Source organism: Tursiops truncatus, chromosome 8 (genome assembly GCF_011762595.2).
Source record: "Tursiops truncatus isolate mTurTru1 chromosome 8, mTurTru1.mat.Y, whole genome shotgun sequence".
Taxonomy (NCBI): Eukaryota; Metazoa; Chordata; class Mammalia; order Artiodactyla; family Delphinidae; genus Tursiops; species Tursiops truncatus.
In genome coordinates, this window is record NC_047041.1 from 26,163,650 (window position 1) to 26,186,395 (window position 22,746).

At 35.7% G+C, this 22,746-nt stretch overlaps 1 protein-coding gene across 3 annotated transcripts in view; it reads right to left on the reverse strand.

Annotated features, from left to right (window-relative positions):
- CWF19L2 (CWF19 like cell cycle control factor 2) overlaps positions 1 to 22,746 on the reverse strand; it is a 194,476-nt gene that overhangs the window by 83,000 nt on the left and 88,730 nt on the right. For all 3 annotated transcript variants that reach the window (XM_019948742.3, XM_019948743.3, XM_019948741.3), the window contains exons 11-12: positions 4,062 to 4,178; positions 2,148 to 2,285 (exon numbers count right to left, since the gene is read on the reverse strand). In XM_019948742.3, the coding sequence (XP_019804301.2) occupies positions 2,148 to 2,285; positions 4,062 to 4,178 (255 nt within the window). The remainder of the gene's footprint in view (positions 1 to 2,147; positions 2,286 to 4,061; positions 4,179 to 22,746) is intronic.

Consider the following 22,746-nt stretch of genomic DNA (forward strand, 5'->3'; position numbering starts at 1 on the left):
TATGCGGCTGCTTCCCATTAGCTATCTATTTTACGTTTGGTAGTGTATATATGTCCATGCCACTCTCTCACTTTGTCACAGCTTACACTTCCTCCTCCACGTGTCCTCAAGTCCATTCTCTACATCTGCATCTTTATTCCTATCCTGCCCCTGTTTTTCTTCAGAAATATATATTTTTTAGATTCCATATATATGTATTAGCATACAGTATTTGTTTTTCTCTTTCTGACTTACTTCACTCTGTAAGACAGTCTCTAGATCCATCCACCTCACTACAAATAACTCAATTTCATTTCTTTTTATGGCTGAGTAACATTCCATTGTATGTATGTGCCACATCTTCTTTATCCATTCATCTGTTGATGTACACTTAGGTTGCTTCCATGTCCTGCCTATTGTAAATAGAGCTGCAGTGAACATTGTGGTACGTGACTCTTTTTGAATTATGCTTTTCTCAGGGTATATACCCAGTAGTGGGATTGCTGGGTTATACAGTAGGTCTATTTTTAGTTTTTTAAGGAACCTCCATACTGTTCTCCATAGTGGCTGTATCAATTTACATTCCCACCAACAGTGCAAGAGGGTTTCCTTTTCTCCACACCTTCTCCTGCATTTATTGTTTGTAGATTTTTTGATGATGGCCATCCTAACCGGTGTGACGTGATACCTCATTGTAGTTTTGATTTGCATTTCTCTAATGATTAGTGATGTTGAGCATCCTTTCGTGTGTTTGTTGGCAATCTGTATGTATTCTTTGGAGAAATGTCTATTTAGGTATTCTGCCCAGTTTTGCACTGGGTTGTTTGTTTTTTTGATATTGAGCTGCGTGAGCTGCTTGTAAATTTTGGAGATTAATCCTTTGTCAGCTGCTTCATTTGCAAATATTTTCTCCCATTCTGAGGGTTGTCTTTTGGTCTTGTTTATGGTTTCCTTTGCTGTGCAAAAGCTTTTAAGTTTCATTAGGTCCCACTGCCCCATTTCTGAGAAGGAAATTTTCATAAAAATATGTTCTTCTTTCTGCAGTGAATTTCCAGACCCTAGAATATTTCTAGTATTCCCCCCAAATAAAAAGTAAAATTATCCTAACGGGCTAAAGTTAAGATCCCATACAATTTTTTAATCATTTCTGTTTAACCCAAGTTTGTTTTACTCTCTGTGATATACACATACACACACTTGATACCTTGGTTACCTGTATTCTAGTTTTCATTAAGTTAATTTTTTCACCAGGTAATATATTCACATAGTTAAAAGAAAAAGTCTAATAAGGTATACAGTAAAAAGGCTCCCTCCTGTCCTTCAGATCCCTAGGTTCAAATTCCCATCGTAAGCAAGGAAGGGTAATTTGTTCTGTCAAGTGCCAGACAGTAAATATTTTCAGTTCTGTGGGCTGTACAGTCTCTGTCTCAGCTATTCAGCTCAGTTGTTATAAAGCAAAAACAGCCTTAGACTACAGGTAAACAAAGGTGCATAGTTGTATTCCAATAAAACTTTATTTGTAAATATAGGCAGTGAGCTGAATCTTTCCAGTGGGGTCAAACCCTAACTTTACATATGTCTCTTTCATTATAAGTGTTAATGGTAATGTTTGAAGGGACTGCAATGGAAGGGTTTGCAACAAAGAATGCTATTTTGAAATAAAAAAATTCATCCTACTACCCATGAAACATTGATATACATTTAAAAACATACAAAATTTTCATATAAACAGACTTAAGATTTTTCCAAGATGCCTTCTTTATGATATATATTACTCCAAATTATATATACCTTGTGGCATAATTATGAAGAACTAGTGTAACATCAAGATAAAACAGACTGGTCACCTAACTAGCAGTACACTGTCGACATTAAAGTCTGGCCCCAAACATTCCCTTAAATGGTAGATCAAATATATAGTTAACATTTTCATGGAATACATTAAAAAGTTAACCCAGAATTCTTATTTAAAAAAAACCTGAATACCAAAAGTATACTCCCCAATCAAATCAATTCTAAAATGCACATTTCCAATATGTCTTACAAAGGATTTAATTTAATAAAACAAATCATGATTATAAAGAACTAGCTGTGTCTGAAAAGTAAATCATTGTAGACTGAGTAACCAGCTTACCAAAATTCAAAGGTATCCTAGGAATATATCTTACCTTAGATGTCATTTTCATAAAATGTTTGTTTTGATTTTCTGCTGTTCCCATCTTTTCGTTCTTGACTAAGTCACTTAGGCTTAGAGTATCATCATCATGAAAGTATCTGACCCTTTCTTTTTCCTCATAGGTTGAAACCTATGACAAAATGAACATTATTAGTTTAGTGAAAACATAAGTCTCTGAAGTATTTTAATGAATTATCTATAAATCTGATACTAAAAATCCCTCTTTGTATCATAATCTTTCTTTCCAGTATATCCCTATTCTGTCTGACTCCACGTGGAAAAATTTCCATTAGAATAACACTCTCTACCTCTCTGTGCCTTTACTTTTTCCTCTTCCCCAAGGATGGAAGCATGACAGTATCTGATTTCTGAGTTTTAAGGAAAGGACAGAATTGTTTTATGCCTTCTTCTCTCCTCTATGCTCTTCCCCTCCTTGTAGTAAAAATTCCCTACCACTGTGAAGGGAAGTCATTAGTTACCCAGAGATCAAGTAAGCATATCAAGAACAAAAGTGAAGTATTAGCAAACCTACTTTAAACAGCTCTATCAGAAAAAAAGCTGATATTCTGATTCTCATCTAAATCAATTCTGGGTTTTCCTGTCAGTTGATTCCATACCTACACGTGGAAAAGAAAAGTGCTATGTACTGTCTACCAACCAAATCAAATCTCTCCAACACTGTTCTCACATTCCCTTATCCAAATAAAACCCGGTCTTCAACTTCTTTAGAACCACGTTCCCAATATTTTTTCCCCACATTACTACTCCTGTCTTCACAAGCTTAAATCTCACATTCCAAGACTTCAATCACTCTCTGGATCCAAACCCCTTTCTGTTCCTCTTATCCTTTCACTACACTCAGAAAACAAACCTCAATCCTGAATGAATGTGTCTATCCTCTTTACTCCTATACCTAGACTACTCAGTAGTAAGCAATTCAAAAGAGTATTCAATGCCATCTGGCAATGCATCTATGAATCCCTAGCCAGTTCTGTCATTTCATACAATTCAAACCTTTACTATTCTTCTCCCACATCTCCCTTTCAAACCCCTAATACGTCCCATTTCTTTAGGAGAGGTATCCATCCCATTTCTATTTGCTGAACAAATCAATTACTAGCTCTAGCAGCACAGGCACTCAACAGGCAGATAATAAACATTTGATAGAAGAATTCTAAATGAACAAATCTTCTGTGGACCCAATTACCACTTATAAGATCTTTCAAATTTAAAACAAAAAATCTAACTTGGGAAAACTGAATATGTTGTTTTTTCCATTTTAAGAGCCTCAAGGTAGTGCTAAAAATTAACTGCTGCAGCTAGAAGATGGAAAAGAAAATTAAGGTTTACAAAGGATCTAACACAGGTCTATAGCACCAAGGTTTTCCCTAAGAGTTATGATAAGTATGTAAAAAGAAGCTAGAAACAATGTCAAAGAAATATACACTAAAGTTAAAACTGCCTTAAAAATTCAATGTTCACAATTATTTGAAAACTGTTGTTGAATTAGAATTCATTTTGTAAAAGGCAGAGGATCATAACTAAAATAAAAGTAAGAACATGATTTACTACCTTCTAATGTTTGCATTATTAAGCAACATTTCAGAAAATATTTTGAAATAAAGTTGACCCTTGAACAATGCGAAGGTTAGGGGCAGTGACCCCCATGGTGTTGAAAATCTGACTATAACTTTAGAGTCGGCCCTCGATATCTATAGTTCCATATTCACAGATTCAAACCACCACAGACTGTGCAGTACTATAGTATGTAATTTATTGAAAACATTCTGTGTATAAGTAGACCTTTGCAGTTCAAACCCATGTTGTTAAAGGGTCAACTGTAGTCTGATACAAAGGGAAAAAGTGAATTAGGAATTAATAAACAAAAGACATATGTTAAACATACAATCAGTCTCTTCCTTCTTCCTCCTTTAGATTCCAGATGTTTTCGTGGTGTGTTCACAGGCCAGACTCTTCCAGAATGATCTGTTCTGACAAGGATCACTTCTTCCTGATCTTCATTCTGTGGAAAGATTTAGAGATAACAATTGTAATTATTGAGAAGAGTCTTGAAACCTGTTGTTTAATAGCCAAAAGAGCATAAAAATGATTCTAGTTTTCACATAATATTACAGATTATCTTAAGCCTCATGGACTTTCATTATCCACTATAATGTAAAGTGACCATAATCTTTTCATGGAAAAGTTGAAGAAAAATATCTAAAGCTTATTTACTTTTTTAAAATAATTACAAAAGGAAACTTCAAATATAGTTTTCCTCTAAACAATATTAAAAGATGACAAAGCACCAATATTCAAACAGGCATTGTATGAGAATGCCCATCACGTATGGAGCAGATGTCATATTTAATGAATGTTTCTTCAATTTAAAGATCCGGCTTGCCTGCAAGATGGCAGAGTAGAAGGACATAGGCTCAACCCTTGTTATAGAAGCACCAAAATCACAAGTAACTGAACAACCATCGACAAAAACACTGCTGAAACCTACCAAAAAAGACAAAAAAGATGCCACAAAGAGATGGTAGGAGGTGTGTAACTGTGATAAAATCAAATCCCATAACTGCCGGGTGGGCAACCCACAAGCTGGAAAATAATTATACCACCAAAGTTCTCCCACAGGAGTGAAAGTCCTTAGCCGCATGTCAGGCTTCCCAGCCTGCAGATCTGGCAACAGGAGGAGGAGCCCCCAGAGAATCTGGCTTTGAAGGCCAGAGGGGTTTGATCAGAGGAATTCCACAGTACTGGGGAAAACAGAAACTCCACTCTTAAAGGGCACAGACAGGGTCTCATGTGCAATGGGACCCAGGTAACAAAACAGCAAGCTCATAGAGACTGGGTCAGACTTACCTGTTAGTATTGAAGGGTCTCCTGCGAAGGCAGGGGATGGCTGTGGCACACTGAGGGGACAGAGACGCCGGCAGGAGCAGCTCTGGCCAGTACTCATTAGTGTGAGCCCCCATGGACGCTGCCATGTCATCCCCCCCACCCCCGCAGACATAACCCCATCCAAATGCCTGTATGATCCAGTGCTGGGACACCTCAGGCCAAACAACCAGCTGGGCGGAAACACAGCCCCACCCATCAGAAGACAGGCTGCTTAAAGTCTTCCTGAGCATGACCCAGCACAGCAGATGGACAAGACCCAGCTCTACCCACCATCAGGTAGGAAAAAGTCACTCCTAGTAGGAGGTGTATACAAGCCTCTAAGATAAACTCATCCAGCAGAGGTCAGACAGCAGAAGCAAGAAGAATTACAGTGCTACAGCCTGTAGAATGGGAACCACGAACACAGAAAGGTAGACAAGATGAGACAACAGAAGAATATGTCACAGATGAAGGAATAAGATAAAACCCCAGAAGAAAAACTAAGTGAAGGGAGACAGGCAATCTACTGGAAAAAGAATTCAGAGAAATGATACTGAAGATGCTCCAAGATCTCAGAAAACCAATGAAGGCACAGAGTGAGAAAATACAAGAAATTTTTTTTAAAGACCTGGAAAAACTAAAAAGCAAACAGAGGTGAATAATATAATAACTGAAATGAAAAATACACTAGAAGGAATCAACAGCAGAATAAATGAGGCAGAAAAACAAGTGAACTGGAAGACAGAATGGTGGAAATCACTGCCAGGGAACAGAATAAAAAAAAAATTAAACGAAATGACGACAGTCTGAGAGACCTCTAGGGTAACATTAGATGCAGCAATATTCTTATTATAGGGGTCCCAGAAGGAGAAGACAGGGAGATAGGACCTGAGAAAATATTTGAAGATATGATACATGAAAACTTCCCTAACATGAGAAAGGAAACAGTAACCCAAGTCCAGGAGATGGAGAGAGTCCCAGACAAGATAAAGCCAAGTAGGAGCATGCTGAGACACACAATAATCACACTAACAAAAATTAAATACAAAGAACAAAATGTTAAAAGCAACAAGGGAAAAGCAATAATTAACATACAAAGGAATGCCCAAAAGGTTATCAGCTGGTTTCTCAGCAGAAACTCTGCAGGCCAGAGGGGACTGGCACTATATATTTAAAGCGATGAAAGAGAAGAACCTACAAACAAAAATACGCTATCCAGCAAGGCTCTCTTTCAGCTTCAGCAAAAAAATCAAAAGCATTACAGACAAGCAAAAGCTAAGAGAATTCAGCAACACCAGAATACCTTTGAACAAATGCTAAAGGAAATTCTCTAAGCAGAAAAGGCCACTAATAGAAACAAGAAAATTATGAATGAAAAAGCTCACCAGTAAAGGCAAACATAAAGTAAAGGTAGGAAATCATCTGCACACAAATATGATATCAAAACCAGCAATTGTGAGAAGAGGACAGCACAAATGCCGGATACTGGAAATGCATTTGAAATTAAAAGACCAGCAACATAAAACAATCTTGTTATATACAGACTGCTATATCAGATCCTCAAGGTAACTGCAAAATGAAAATCTACAATAGATATACTCACAAAAAAGAAAAAGGAATCCAAAAACAACAATAAAGTTACTCAGTAAATGACAAGAGAAGAAAACAAAAGAGGAATGGTTAAAAAAAAAAAAACCTACAAAAACAAATCCGAATCAATTAAGAAAATGGCAATAGGAACACATATATCAATGATTACCTTAAATGTTAATGGATTAAATGCTCCAGTCAAGAAACACAGACTGGCTGAACGGATACAAAAACAAGACCCATATGTATGCTGCCTACAAGAGACCCACTTCAGATCTAGGGACATATACAGATTGAAACTAAGAGGATGGAAAAAGGTATTCCATGAAAATGGAAATCAAAATAAAGTTGGAGTAGCAATACTCATATCAGACAAAATAGACTAAAATAAAGATTGTTAAAGGAGACAAAAAACACTACATAATGATCAAGGGATCATTCCAGGAAGATATAACAACTGTAAGTATATATGCATCTAACACAGGAGCACCCCAATATATAAGGCAAATACTTGCAACCATAAAAGGAAAAACTGACATTAACTCAACAACAGTGGGAGACTTTATCACCCCACTTACATCAATGAACAGATCATCCAGACAGCAGATCAATAAAGAAACACAAGCCTTACATGACACATTAGACTAGATACACTTAATTGATATTTAAAGAGCATTCCATCCAAAGGCAGCAGAATACACTTTTTTCTCAAGAGCACATGAAGCATTCTCCAGGATTGACAATATGCTAGATCACAAAGTGAGCCTTGGTAAATTTATGAAACCTGAAATCATATCAAGCATCTTTTCTGACTACAATGCTATGAGATTAGAAATCAATTACAAGAAAAAAAACTGTAAAAAGCACAAACACATGGAGGCTAAACAATATGCTATTAAACAATCAATGGATCACTGAAGAAGTCAAAGAGGAAACCAAAAAATACCTAGAGATAAATGAAAATGAAAGCACAACGATCCAAAATCTATGGGATTCAGCAAAACCAGTTCTAACAGGGAGGTTTATAGCAATACAATGTTACCTCAGGAAACAAGAAAACTCACAAATAAACAACCTAACCTTATACCTAAAGCAACTAGAGAAAGAAGAACAAACAAAACACAAAGTTAGTAGAAAAAAAGAAACTGTAAAGATCAGAGCAGAAATAAATGAAATACAAATGAAGAAAACAATAGAAAATATCAATGAAACTAAAAGCTGGTTCTTTGAAAGGATAAACAAAATTGATAAACCTTTAGTCAGACTCATCAAGAAAAAAAGGAAGAGGGCTCAAATCAATAAAATTAGAAATGAAAAAGGAGAAGTTACAACAGAACACAGAAATACAAAGTATCAAAAGAGATCAAATGATCTTTTATAAATGATCTCTTTTACAAATGATCATAATTGATTATACAAGCAACTATCTGCCAATAAAATGGACAACCTAGAAGAAATAGACAAATTCTTAGAAAGTTACAATCTCCCAAGTCTGAACCAGGAAGAAACAGGAAATATGAACAGACCAATCACAAGTACTGAAATTTAAATTATGATGAAAAAATCTTCCAAAAAAGTCCAGGACCACTTCACAGGAGAATTCTATCAAATATTTAGAGAAGAGTTAACATCTATCCTTCTCAAACTATTCCAAAAAACTGCACAAGAAATAGTCCCAAACTAATTCTATGAGGCCACCATAACCCTGATACCAAAACGACACTAAGATACCACAAATAAGAAAATTTCAGGCCAATATCGCTCATGAACAAAGGCACAAAAATCCTCAAACAAAATACTAGCAAACCGAATCCAATAATGCAGTAAAAGGATCATATACCATGATCAGTGTTGTAAGAATTTTTCAATATTTACAAATCAAACAGTGTGATACCTCACATTGGCAAATTAAAGAATAAAAAATGTATGATCTTCTCAATAGATGCAGGAAAAGGTTTTGGCAAAATTCAACACCTATTTATGATAACAATTCTCCAGAAAGTGGTTACAGAGGTAACATACCTCAACATAATAAAAGCAATTTATGACAAACCTACAGCCAACATCATACTGAAGAGTGAAAAGCTGAAAGCATTTCCTCTAAGATCAGGAACAAGACAAGGATGTCCACTTTCACCCCTTTTATTCAACATAGCTTTGGAAATCCTAGCCATGGCATTCTGAGAAGCAAAAGAAATAAAGGGAATATAAATTGGAAAAGATGAAGTAAAACTGTCACTGTTTGCAGATGACATGATACTACAGATAGAATATCCAACAGATAAATAACAGAAAACTACTAGAGCTCATCAATGAATTCAGTAAAGTTGCTGGATAAAAAAAGAATACACAGAAATTTTTGTACCTCTATACACTAACAATGAAAGATCAGAAAAACAAAGTAAAGAATCAATGCCTTTTACCATCATATCAAAAAGAATAAAATATCTAAAAATAAACCTACCTAATGAGAAAAAACACCAGTACTTTGAAAACTATAAGACGATGATAAAAGAAAATCAAAGATGACACAAACAGATGGAAAGACATACCATATTGCTGGATTGTAAGAATCAATATTGTCAAAATGACAATACTACCCAAGGCCATCTACAGATTCAATGCAATTCCTATCAAATTACCAATGGCTTTTTTTTAGAACTAAAACAAAAAACTCTTCAATTTGGATAGAGACAAAAATGACCCTGAATAGCCAAAGCAATCTTAAGAAGGAAAAACAGAGCTGGCAGAATCAAGCTCCCTGACTTCAGACTACACTACAAAGCTATAGTCATCAAAACAATATGGTATTACCATAAAAAACAGAAATATAGATCAATGGAAGAAGATAGAAAGCCCAGAATAAACCCACATACCTATGGTCAATTAATCTAACAAAGGAGGCACTACTATACAATGGAGGAAAGACAATCTCTTCAATAAATATTGCTGAAAAAACTGGACAGCTACTATTGAAAAAAAATCAAAATGCTTTAAAGACATACATATAAAACCAGATAATATAAAACTCTTAGAGGAAAACACAGGCAGAACATTCTTTGACATAAATCAAGGTACTATCTTTCCGAGGCTGTTTCCTAGAGTAATGGAAATACAAACAAAAATAAACAAATAAGATCAAATTAAACTTAAAAGCTTTTAAACAGCAGCAAAGGAAACCATGAACAAAACGAAAAGACAACCCACAGAATGGGAGAAAATATTTGCAATCAGTGAGACCAACAAAGGAATAGTCTCCAAAACTGACAAACAGCCATGCAGTTCAATATCAAAAAAACAAACAATCCAATCAAAAAATGAACAGGAGACCTAAATAGACATTCCTAAAAAAAAGACATACAGAGGGCTGAGAGACACATGAAAAGATGATCAACATCACTAATTATTAGAGAAATGCAAATCAAAACAAAGAGAAATAACCTCATACCAGTCAGAATGGCGATCATCAAAAAATCTACAAATAAGAAATGCTGGAGAGGATGCGAAGAAAAGGGAACCCTCCTACACTGTTGGTGGGAATGTAAATTGGTGCAGCCACTACGGAAAACAGTGTGCAGGTTCCTTAAATAACTAAAATTAGAACTACCATATGACCCAGCAATCCCACTCCTGGACATATACCCAATGAAAACCATAATTCAAAAAGATACATGCACCCCAATGTTCACTGAAGCACTATTTATGGTAGCCAACACATAGAAGCAACCTAAATGTCCATCGACAGAGGAATGGATAAAGAAGATGTGGTACATATATATATTGGAATATTACTCAATCATTAAAAAGAATGAAATAATGCCAATTGCAGCAACATGGATGGACCTGGAGACTATGATACCTAAGTAACTGAGACAGAGAAAGACAAATATCATATGATATCATTTATATGTGGAATCTATAATAAAAAATGATACAAATGAACTTACTTACAGAACATCAACAGACTCACAGACTTAGAGAACAAACTTATGCTTACCAGAGGGGATGGGTGGGGACAGATTGCGAGTTTGTGATTGACATGTACACACTACTATATTAACATGTACACACTACTATATTTAAAACAGATAACCACCAAGAACCTACTATATAGCATATGGAACTCTTCTAAATATAATGTAATAACCTAATAGGGAAATGAATTTGAAAAAGAAGAGATACATGTATATGTATAACTGAATCACTTTGCTGTACACATGAAACTAACACAACATTTTAAATTAACTATGCTGCAATAAAAATTAAAAATAAAAAAAAATAAAGAATGCAAATTCTGACTTAGCAGGAAGGGGCTGAGATTCCACATTCTGTCCCCCTCATACCTTTAGTGATTTATACTGATATATAAAATTATATATGGTTAAAGTATAAAAAAATAAATATCCTACTAAACTTGAAAGCAATTAGATGACAAAATGAACTTGCTAAGTTAGCTACTACAATGATATTCCACACAACTTCTATTTGTTCCATTAAGAGCCCTCAAATATTTTTCACTTCTCTGACTCTTAAGAAGAAGTTATATCCCACTTACTTTCAATACATAATCTTCTTCCTATGAACCTTTAGTCAAATAGACAACTGGTACCATATAGAATAAAGAAAACTGTATTCTATAATGAAAACAGAATTTTATTGAAAGCATTTTAATAAAGAATCGCATAAAGAATATTAGATAACTACTTCATTAAAAACTGATCTGAAACAAGACCAAGCAAATTATTCACATTTCAGGTTACTTCTCCAATCAGAATTAATTTTTTAAAATGCATTTCAATTCCATTTAATAGAGGTTTAGTTCCTCTGTTGAAATGAAATAAAAAAGTGCATACAAATTACTGATCTTACATTCACACACAATACGAAGTGATTATTATCAGTACTTTTTTTTCAATTAATCAATTAGCATTAATTAATAAAGCCATATTTTAAAGGGTATCTACTTACTCTCTTATATTGCAGATGAAGGAGCAAGATAAAAACCTACAAGAACAACTAAATTAAAAGGAGGTAAGCAATCTACCTGAAACAGATTTCTGAGTAATGATACTAAAGATGACCCAAAAATCTCAGAAAAAGAATAGAGACATGGGTTGAGAAGATACAAGTCTAACAAAAACCCACAAGAAATAAAGAACAAACAGATGAAAAAGACAATAACTGAAATGAAAAATACATTTGAAGGAATCAAAAGCCAAGTAACTGAGGCAAAAGAAAGGATAAGGGACCTGGAAGACAAAATGGTGGAAATCACTGCCTTAGAAGAGAATGAAAAAAAACAAATGAAATGAGATCAGTCTCAGAGACTTCTGCAACAACATTAAATGAAACAACATTCGAATTATAAGGATTCCAAAAGAAGAAGAAAAACAGAAAGGGCCTGAGAAAATATTTGAAGAGATCATAGTCAAAAACTTCCCTCCATGGGAAAGGAAATACTCATCCAAGTCCAGGAAATGCAGAGTCCCATACAGGATAAACCAAAGGAGGAACAGGCTGAGACACATACTAACCAAACTAACAAAAATTAAATACAAAGAAAAAATATTAAAAGCTGCAATGAAAAAGCAACAAATAACACACAGGGGAATTTAAGGTTATCAGCTGATTTTTCAGCAGAAACTCTGCAGGACACAGGGAGTAGCAGGATATATTGAAAATGATGAAAGGGAACAACAAAGACTATTCTACACAGCAAGGCTCTCATTCAGATTTGATGGAGAAATCAAAAGCTTTACAGACAAGCAAAAACTAAGAGAATTCAGCACCACCAAACCAGCTTTACAACACATGTTAAAGGAACAACAAATGCTATTCTAGGCAAGAAACAAAAGGGAAGAGAACAAAAGAGGAAGGGAGAAAAAGATCTACAAAAACAAACCCAAAACAATTAACAAAATGGTAATAATAACATAAATATTGATAATTATCTTAAATGTAAACATATTAAATGCTCCAACTAAAAGACACAGACTGGTTGAATGGATACAAAAACATGACCCTTATATATGCTGTCTACAAGAGACCCACTCCAGCCCTAGAGACACATTCAGAATGAAAGTGAGGGGATGAAAAAAGATATTCCATGCAAATGGAAATCAAAAGAAAGCTGGAGTAGCAATACTCATATCAGACAAAACAGACTACAAAATAAAGACTGTTACAAGAGACAAGGAAGGAAACTACATAATGATTAAGGGATAAATCCAAGAATATATAACAATTGTAAACTTTTATGAACCCAACATAGGAGCACCTCAATACATAAGCAAAATGTTAATGGCCATAAAAGGGAAAATCAACACTAACAATAATAGTGGGGGTCCTCTAATGCTCCACTGACACCAATGGACAGATCATCCAGACAGAAAACTAATAAGGAAACACAACCCTTAAATAACACATTAGACCAGATAAACTTAATTGATACTTATAGGACATTCCATTCGAAAGCAGCAGAATACACTTTCTTCTCAAGTGCACATGGAACATAATCCAGGATAAATCACATCTTGGGTCACAAATCAAGCCATGGTAAATTTAAGAAAAGGAATCATATCAAGCACGTTTTCCTCCCATAACACTATGAGATAAGAAATCAATTACATGAAAAAACTGTAAAAAGCACAAACACATGGAGGCTAAACAGTATGCTACTAAATAACCAATGAATCACTGAAGAATTCAAAGAGGAAATCAAAAAATACCTAGAAACATGTGACAATGAAAACAATGCCCCAAAACCTATGGGATACAGCAATAGCAGTGTTAACAGGGAAGCTTATAGCAATACAATCTTACCTCAAGAAACAAGGAAAATCTCAAATATACAACTGAACCTTATATCTAAAGCAAATAGAGAAAGAAAAACAAAACACGAAGTTAGTAGAAGGAAAGAAGCTATAAAATCAGAACAGAAATAAATGCAATAGAAATGAAGAAAACAACACCAAAGATCAATAAAACTAAAAGCTGGTTCTTTGAGAAGATAAAAAAATTGATAAACCTTTAAGCAGTCTCTTCAATAAAGAACAGGACAAGACTCAAATCAATAAAATTAGAAATGAAAAAGGAGAAGTAACACTGACACCACAGAAATACAAAGTATGGTAAGACAATACAACAAGCAACTACTACAACACCAATAAAATAAAATGGACAACCTGGAATAAATAGACAAATTCTTAGAAAGCACAACCTTACAGACTAAACCAGGAAGAAATAGAAAATATAAACAGACCAATGACAAGTGATGGAATTGAAACTGTGATTAAAAATCTTCCAACAGAAGTCCAGGACCAAATGGCTTCACAGGCAAATTCTACCAAATATTTGGAGAAGAGCTGACACCTATCCTTCTCAAACTCTTCCAAAAAACTGCAGAGGAAAGAACACTCCAAAACTCATTCTAAGAGGCTACCATCACCCTGATACCAAAATCAAACAAAGATATCACAAAATAAGCAAATTAAAGACCAATATCACTGATGAATATAGACACAAAAATACTCAACAAAATACTACCAAACAGAATCCAACAACACATTAAAAGGATCATACACAAATCGAGTAGGATTTGTCCCAAGGATGCAAGGATTCTTTAGTATATATAGGTCAATTAATGTGATACACCATATTAACAAATTGAAGAATAAAAGCCATGTTATTATCTCAATAGATGCAGGAATAGCTTTTGACAAAATTCAACATCCATTTATAAAAACTATCCAGAAAGTGGGCATAGAAGGAACCTCCCTCAAAATAATAAAGGCCATATACAACAAACCCACAGCAAACATCATTCTCAATGATGAAAAACTAAAAGCATTTCCTCTAAGATTAGGAAAAAGACAAGGATGTCAACTCTTGCCACTTTTATTCAACATAGTTTTGGAAGTACTAGCCATGGCAATCAGAGAAATTAAAGAAATAAAAGGAATCCAAATCGGAAAAAAAGAAGTAAAACTGTCACTGTTTGCAGATGACATGGTACTCTATATACAGAATCCTAAAGATGCTACCAGAAAACTACTGGAGCTCATCAATGAATCTGGTAAAGTTGCAGAATACAAAATAATACACAGAAATCTCTTGCATTCCTATACACACAACGAAAGATCAGAAAGAGAAATTAAAGAAACAATTCCATATCCCACTGCATTAAAATGAATAAAATACCTAGAAATAAACCTACCTAAGAAGGCAAAGACCTGTACTCATAAAACTATAAGACACTGATGAAAGAAATCAAAGATGACACAAACAGATGGAGAGATATACCATGTTCTTGGATTGGAAGAATCAATATTGCCAAAATGACTGTACAGCCCAAAGTAATCTACACATTCAATGCAATCCCTATCAAATTACCAATAGCATTTTTCACAGAATTAGAACAAAAAATTTTACAATTTGTATGGAAACACAAAAGGCCCTAAATAGCCAAAGCAATCTTGACAAAGAAAAATGGAGCTGGAGGAATCAGGTTCCCTGACTTCAGACTATCATACAAAGGCACATTAATCAAGACAGTATAGCACTGGCACAAAAAGAGAAATACAGTTCAGTGCAACAGGATAGAAAGCCCAGAGATAAACCCACACCTATGGACACCTAAACTATGAAAAAGGAGGCAACAATACATAATGGAAAAAAGACAGTCTCTTCAATAAGTGGTGCTAGGAAAACTGGACAACTACATGTAAAAGAATGAAATTACAACATTCTCTACCATCATACACAAGAATAAACTCAAAATGGATTAAAGACATAAATGTAAGGTCAGACACTATATAACTCTTTGAGGAAAACACTCTTTGACATAAATCACAGCAATATTTTTTTGACCCACCTCCTAGACTAATGCAATAAAAGCTAAATTAAACAAATGGGATCTAATTAAACTTGAAAGCCTTTGAAAAGCAGAAGAAACCATAAACAAGATGAAAAGATAAACCTCAGAATGGGACAAAATATTTGCAAACAACGATTAATCTCCAAAATATACAAATAGCTCATGCAGCTCAATATCAGAAAAACAAATCACCCAATCAAAAAATGGGCAGAATATCTAAATAGACATTTCCCCAAAGAAGACATACAGATGGCCAAAAAGCACATAAAAAGATGCTCAGCATCATTATTATTTGAGAAATGCAAATCAAAACTCCAATGAGTTATCACCTCACACTGGTCAGATGGCCATCATCAAAAAATCTACAAACAATAAATGCTGCAGAGGCTGTGGAGAAAAGGGAATCCTCCTACACTGTTGGTGAGAATGTAAACTGGTGCAGCCACTATGGAAAACAGTATGGAGGTTCCTTATAAAACTAAAAATAGAACTACCATATGACCCAGCAATCCCACTCCTGGGCATATACCCAATGAAAACCATAATTCAAAAAGATACATGCACCCCAATGTTCACTGAAGCAGTATTTACAGTTGCCAAGACATGGAAGCAACCTAAATGTCCATCAACAGAGGAACGGATAAAGAACATGTGGTACATATATACAATGGAGTACTACTCAGCAATAAAAAAGAACAAAATAATGCCATTTACAGCAAAATGGATGGACCTAGAGATTGTCACACTGAGTGAAGTCAGACAGAACCATATGATATCACTTATTTGTGAAATCTAAAAAAAAAAAAAAAAGTTACAAATGAACTTATTTACAAAACATAAGTAGAATCACGTATGTAGAAAAGAAACCTATGATTACTGAAGGGGAAAGGTGGGGAGGGAGGAATAAATTAGCAGGTTGGAATTAACATATACACAGTATTATATATAAGATAGATAACTCATAAGAACCTGCTGTATAGCACAGGGAAGTCTATTCAATACTGTGTAATGGCCAATAGAGGAAAGGAATCTAAAAAAAAAAAAGTGGATATGTGTATGTATAACTGAATCACTTTGCTGTACACCTGAAACTAACACAACATTGTAAATCAACTATACTCCAATAAAAATTAAAAGAAAAAAAAAACAGTCTGGTATACACATAGTCTGAAAATTACCGCATTATGTAATAGTAAACTCACAATAAGAATCAGATTGACAGTGTTAAAAGTCAATAATCAATAATAGTGAAAATGCTATTTGAAATACTTTAAATCACCAGTCAAGTACCTAGCTTTATGTACAAAATGCCATTAACTAATTAACTATTAGTTAATGTTTTTCTATGGCCTTTTAAGGCCCTCAGTTAATTCCTCAATTTCTTTCCAGAGAATGACTATGTAACCCTCCCCACTCAAGTGCCCCACTCAACCCTCCCCACTCAAGGGAGTATAATAATGTACTTCCCTTCTTTGCCAGCAATGCAAACAAAACTTAAAAGATATTGCATCATTATAGAGCGGCTATTTAATTGTTTACTGCAAATGAGCTGAATTTCCTGTACTATTAAAAAGAAAAAAAGTATAGGGCTGAATTCCATTAGGTTTAATGACCCATGATGTAACTCCATTGAAGGATTATTAACAAGGTAGAAATTATAGAAGGGCAGATCAGGATCTAATACATTAAAGAATTAGGACTAGATTTGTCCTGATATAGAACTGCAATCTTCCAAAACTCAATGGCTCTCATCACTCATAGTCCATGCACAAGTTAGATGGAAATACTATATAGCTGAGTTGTTTAAATAAGGAATCTACAGTACTGGAAAGGCCAGTCTAGAGGATTTCAAAGTTCATGGGCCATTTTTAAGATTTACAATAGAAAACTATGGGGAGGGCTCCAATCAAGATGGGGGAATAAAGGACATGGAGCTCATCTACTCTCACTAATACATCAAAACTACATCCACATGTGGAACAATTCATGCAGTGTACCTGCTGAAAGCTGGCAGAAGATCCCAGACATCCAAAATTGCAAGAAAGATTATCACATAACTGAATAGGATGAAAGAAATAAGAAAAGGAATCTGGACGGGACCTGTGCCCCAGGAGGGAGCTATGAAACAGGAAAGGTTTCTGCACCCTGGAAAGCCCCCTCACAGGTAGGGTGATCAGCCAGGACAGAAAGGGAGCTTCAGAGGCTCAGAGGAGAGTGAAGCAGCTGGTCTGTGGAAGGCAGACAGAGAGAGATGAACCAGCACAGATGGTCCATGCCACCTCACTGCATTGCCCAGCCTGAGACATGCCTTTGCTAGTGCACATAGGGACAGGGTGCTAAAACTCGGGCTTCAAAGGACACACCAGGGGAGAGGACTAGGGGTAGCTGAGCAAAGACAGCCTAAAGGGACTGAAGAGTGGTATGGGCTTCAACTGGGGGGTTATATGTGGAAGAAGCCTGGGCCCACTATAGAAGTGAAGTGCCACTGTTAATGGATTTGTGAAGAGAGGGGCAGGGCCCACCATAGAAGCCTCTTTCTTGGCATACTCAAAGCAGGCCTGGCACCTCCTCTAGAAGCTCTGAGAATGCACAAGTTCCAGCAAGTTGCCTACATGCAGAGGCAGGGCTGAAATCAGAGCCCATACCCAGGGGCCACACGATTTAGGAAACAGGGTTGAAATCTGAGCCCTCTCCTCACTGCTGTGTGATCTGCAGATTTACAATGTAGCCACCAGGCCCTCTGCGAACTCAGTGCCTGCCAGACATCCGAGTGGACTATGGGTGTGCATGTCTGGTGTTAGCAGCCGTGGGTTTTACAGGTGAATGCACAAGGAGGCAGGACTGGGGTCTGGGCTGCTTCCATAGCTCCCACAGCAGGACCAGGTGCACCGCTACTGCAGTTCTAGTACCTGACTTCAGTAGATCTGTGCCTATGGATCTGCACTGTTGGCTTTGTGAACACAGCACCTGAGGGACACCAGGGCTGATTGCATGCATTCCTACAGCTGAGGCAGGGACAAGGGCAGTGCCAACAACAGTGTGCTTTGTGAGCCTGCACAATGGGTGACAGGTGACACCACAGAGCCCACTCCTGAGTGGACAGCTCTGACGAAGGAATACTCAGTGGCTACTTTCCCAGAAGGAATGTTCCAGTCCCCCCTACCTCACAGTGCAGTTGAGAAATGGACCTGGGGGCTTCTACTCCAACATCTGGAGAGCAAAGACCCTGCTCCTGACAGGGCTGTGACAACCACAGAGAAAAGAGGAGGCCCCGAAAATATCTACTGCAGGCTCTCTCTGATCACCACAACAGCAGCCACACCCCCTAACAAGGGGCTAATGGCCAGCACACACTGAGGAAATAAGTGACAAGCATCCATACTAATAACAGACCTTGCACCAAAAATATTAAACTCACACAGCCTACAGAGGAATGCTACCACATAAAAATAGTCCTCGAAGACCACACTACATAACTGTTTTTCCTAAACTCATAGAGTAAGAGAAATATAAGTAAAATGAAGAAGCAGGAGAACCAATCCCAATTAAAAGATAAGAGAATTCCCCTGAAAGAACAAACAATGGAACATACCACTTAAATATAATAGACTCTGAGTTCAAAAAGGAGGTAATAAAAATACTGAAGGAATTAAGAAAAGCTGTCAATAGAAATGCAGGTTACTGTAAAAAGAAACCAACTTTAGGGCAAAGGACACACATAGACTGAATGTGATGGGATGGAGACAGATATTTCATGCAAACATAATGGCAGGAAAGTGGAGGTAGCAATATTCTTATCAGACAAAATCAACTTTAAAACAATGGCCATAAAGAGACATAAAGTAGGACACTACGTAATGATAAAAGGATCAGTACAAGAAGAGGACATTACACTCGTTAATATATATGCACCCAATACAAGAGCACCCAAAGACATAAATACTAACAGACATAAAGGGAGAAACAGACAGGAATACAAAAATAGCATTAGAATTTAATACACAACTCAAATCACTGGACAGATCTTCCACATAGAAATTCAATAAGGCAACAGAGATACTAAATGATACAACAGAACAGCTAAACCTAATTTATATTTTCAGGACGTTATATCCAAAAAACCAAAATAATTCAAGTGTGCAAGGATCATTTTCTAGAATTGACCATCAACTAGGTCACAAAATAAGCCTCTACAAATTTAAGAGGACAGAAATTATTTCAAGCACCTTTTCTGACCACAATGGCATGAAACTAGAAATCAAACACACAATGAGAAATGGGAAAAAAAGAATTACATGGAGACTAAACAACATACTACTTAAAAACCAATGGGTCAATGACGAAATCAAGAGGAAATTAAAAAACACCTTGAGATAAATGACAATAAAAACACAACCATAGAAAATCAGTGGGATGCAGCAAAAGCATTTCTTAGAGAGACGTTCACAGCAATAAAGGCCTTCCTCAAAAAACAAGAAAAATCTCAAATAAACAGCCTAACTTATCACATAGAAGAATTAGACAAAGAACAATACCTAAAGTCAGCAGAAAGAAGGAAATAATAAAGGTCAGAGAGGAAATTAAAAAAAGAGATTTTTTAGAAAGTAGAAAAAAAATCAATAAAACCAAGAGCTGGTTCTTTGAAAGGATATACAAAATCAACAAATCTCTGGCCATGATCTTTAAGAAAAGAGAGAGGACACAAAAAAGCAAAAAAATAAATAAAAGAGGAGAAATAACAACTGATATTGCAGAAATACAAAAAAAATAAGGAAATACTATGAACAATTATATGCCAACAAATTGGACAACCTAGAAGAAATGGACAAGTTTCTAGAAACAAGGGGCCCAACAAAATTGAATCAAGAAGAAATAGATAATTTGAACAGACTGATGGAATTCTACCAGGTATACAAATAAGAATTTATATACTGATTTTTCTCAAATTCTTCCAAAAGACTGAAGGGAAGAAACACTCCCAAAGTCATTCTATGAAGCAACGATCACCCTAATAACCAAAACCAGACAAAGATACTACCAAAAAAGAAAATTACAGGCCGATATCTTTGATGAATACAGATGCAAAAATTCTCAACAAAATACTAGCAAACCAAATCCAACATCACATAAAAAAGATCATACACCACAACCAAGCTGGATTCACCCCAGGGTAACAAGAATGGTTCAACATACACAAATCAATCAATGTGACACACCACCACACAAAAAAAGACAAAAACCACATCTTAATAGATGCAAAAGAAGCATCTGATAAAATTCAATATCCATTCATGACAAAAACTCTTATCAAAGTGGGTATAGAGGGAACATAACTCAACATAATAAAAGCTATTTATGAAAAACTCACCGCCGATAACACTCAAAGGTGAAAAGCTGAAAGCGCTGCCACTAAAATTTGGAACAAGACAAGGATGCCAACTCTCACCGCTTCTATACAACACAGTATTGGAAGTCCTAGCCACAGCTATCAGACAAGAAAAAGAAATGAAAGGCATCTAAATTGGAAGGGAAGAGATAAAACTGTCATTATATGAAGACGGTACTGCATACAGAAAACTCAAAAGACTTCACACAAAAACTGCTAGAACTGATAAATGAATTCAACTAGGTAGCAGGATACAAAATTAATATGCAGAAATCTGTTGTATTTCATTACACTAACAATAAAATAAAGGGAAAGTAAAAAAAAAAATTCCTCTTAAAATCACATCAATACAAAACAAAAAAAAAGACTTAGTAATAAACCTGATCAAGGATGTGAAAAGATTTATATGCTAAGAACTTTAAAAAATTACTAAAGGAAATTGAAGTTGATTCAAAGAAGTGGAAAGATATCCCATACTCTTGGATTGGAAGAATTAATACTAGTAAAATGGCCACACTACCCAAAGCAATCTACATATTTAATGTGATCCCTATCAAATTACCCATGAAAGTTTTCAGAGAACGAGAACAAATAATCCTAAAATTAATATGGAACCATAAAAGCCCCAGAACTGTCAAAGTATTCTTGAGGAGAAAGAACAAAACAAGACGCATAACCCTCCCAGACTTCAGAAAATACTACAAACCTACAGTAATCAAAACCGCATTGTTTTGGGAACAAAAACAGACATATGGATCAATGGACCAGAATAGACAGCCCAGAAATAAACCCATACATCTACGGCCAATTAATATTCAACAATGGAGGCAAGAATATACAGTGGAGAAAAGACAGTCTCTTCAACAAGTGGCATTGGGAAAGCTGGACAGCTGCATGTAAATCAACAACCTTCACACCATATACAAAAATAAACTCAAAATGGCTCAAAGACTTAAATATATGACATGACAGCATAAAACTCCTAGAAGAAAACATAGGCAAAACATTCTCTGACATATATCATACCAATGTTTTCTTAGGTCACCCAAGGCAATAGAAATAAAAGCAAAAATAAACAAATGGGACCTAATCATACTTACAAGCTTTTGCGCAGCAAAGGAAACCATAAACAAAATGAAAAGATAACCTACGGAATGGGAGAAAATATTTGCAAACGATGCAACAGACGAGGACTTCATTTCCAAAATACACAAATAGCTCATACAACTCAATAACAAAAAAAAACAAACAACCCAATCAAAAAGTGGACAGAAGACCTAAATAGAAATTTCTCCAAAGAAAACATACACCTCATCAAGCCTCGTAGATAGCCTCATCCACCAGAGGGCAGACAGCAGAAGCAAGAAGAACTACAATCCTAGAGCCTGTGGAACAAAAACCACATTCACAGAAAGATAGACAAGATGAAAAGGCAAAGGGCCATATACCACATGAAGGAACAAGATAAAACCCCAGAAAAACAACTAAATGAAGTGGAGATAGGCAAGAAAAAGAATTCAGAATAATGATAGTGAAGATAATCCAGGACCTCGGAAAAACAATGGAGGCAAAGATCGAGAAGATGCAAGAAATGTTTAACAAAGACCTAGAAAAAATTAAAGAACAAACAGAGATGAACAATACAATAACTGAAATGAAAACTACACTAGAAGGAATCAATAGCAGAATAACTGACGCAGAAGAATGGATAAGTGACCTGGAAGACAGAATGGTGGAATTCACTGCTATGGAACAGACTAAAGAAAAAAGAATGAAAAGAAATGAAGACAGCCTAAGAGACCTCTGGGACAACATTAAACACAACAACATTCACATTATAGGGGTCCCAGAAGG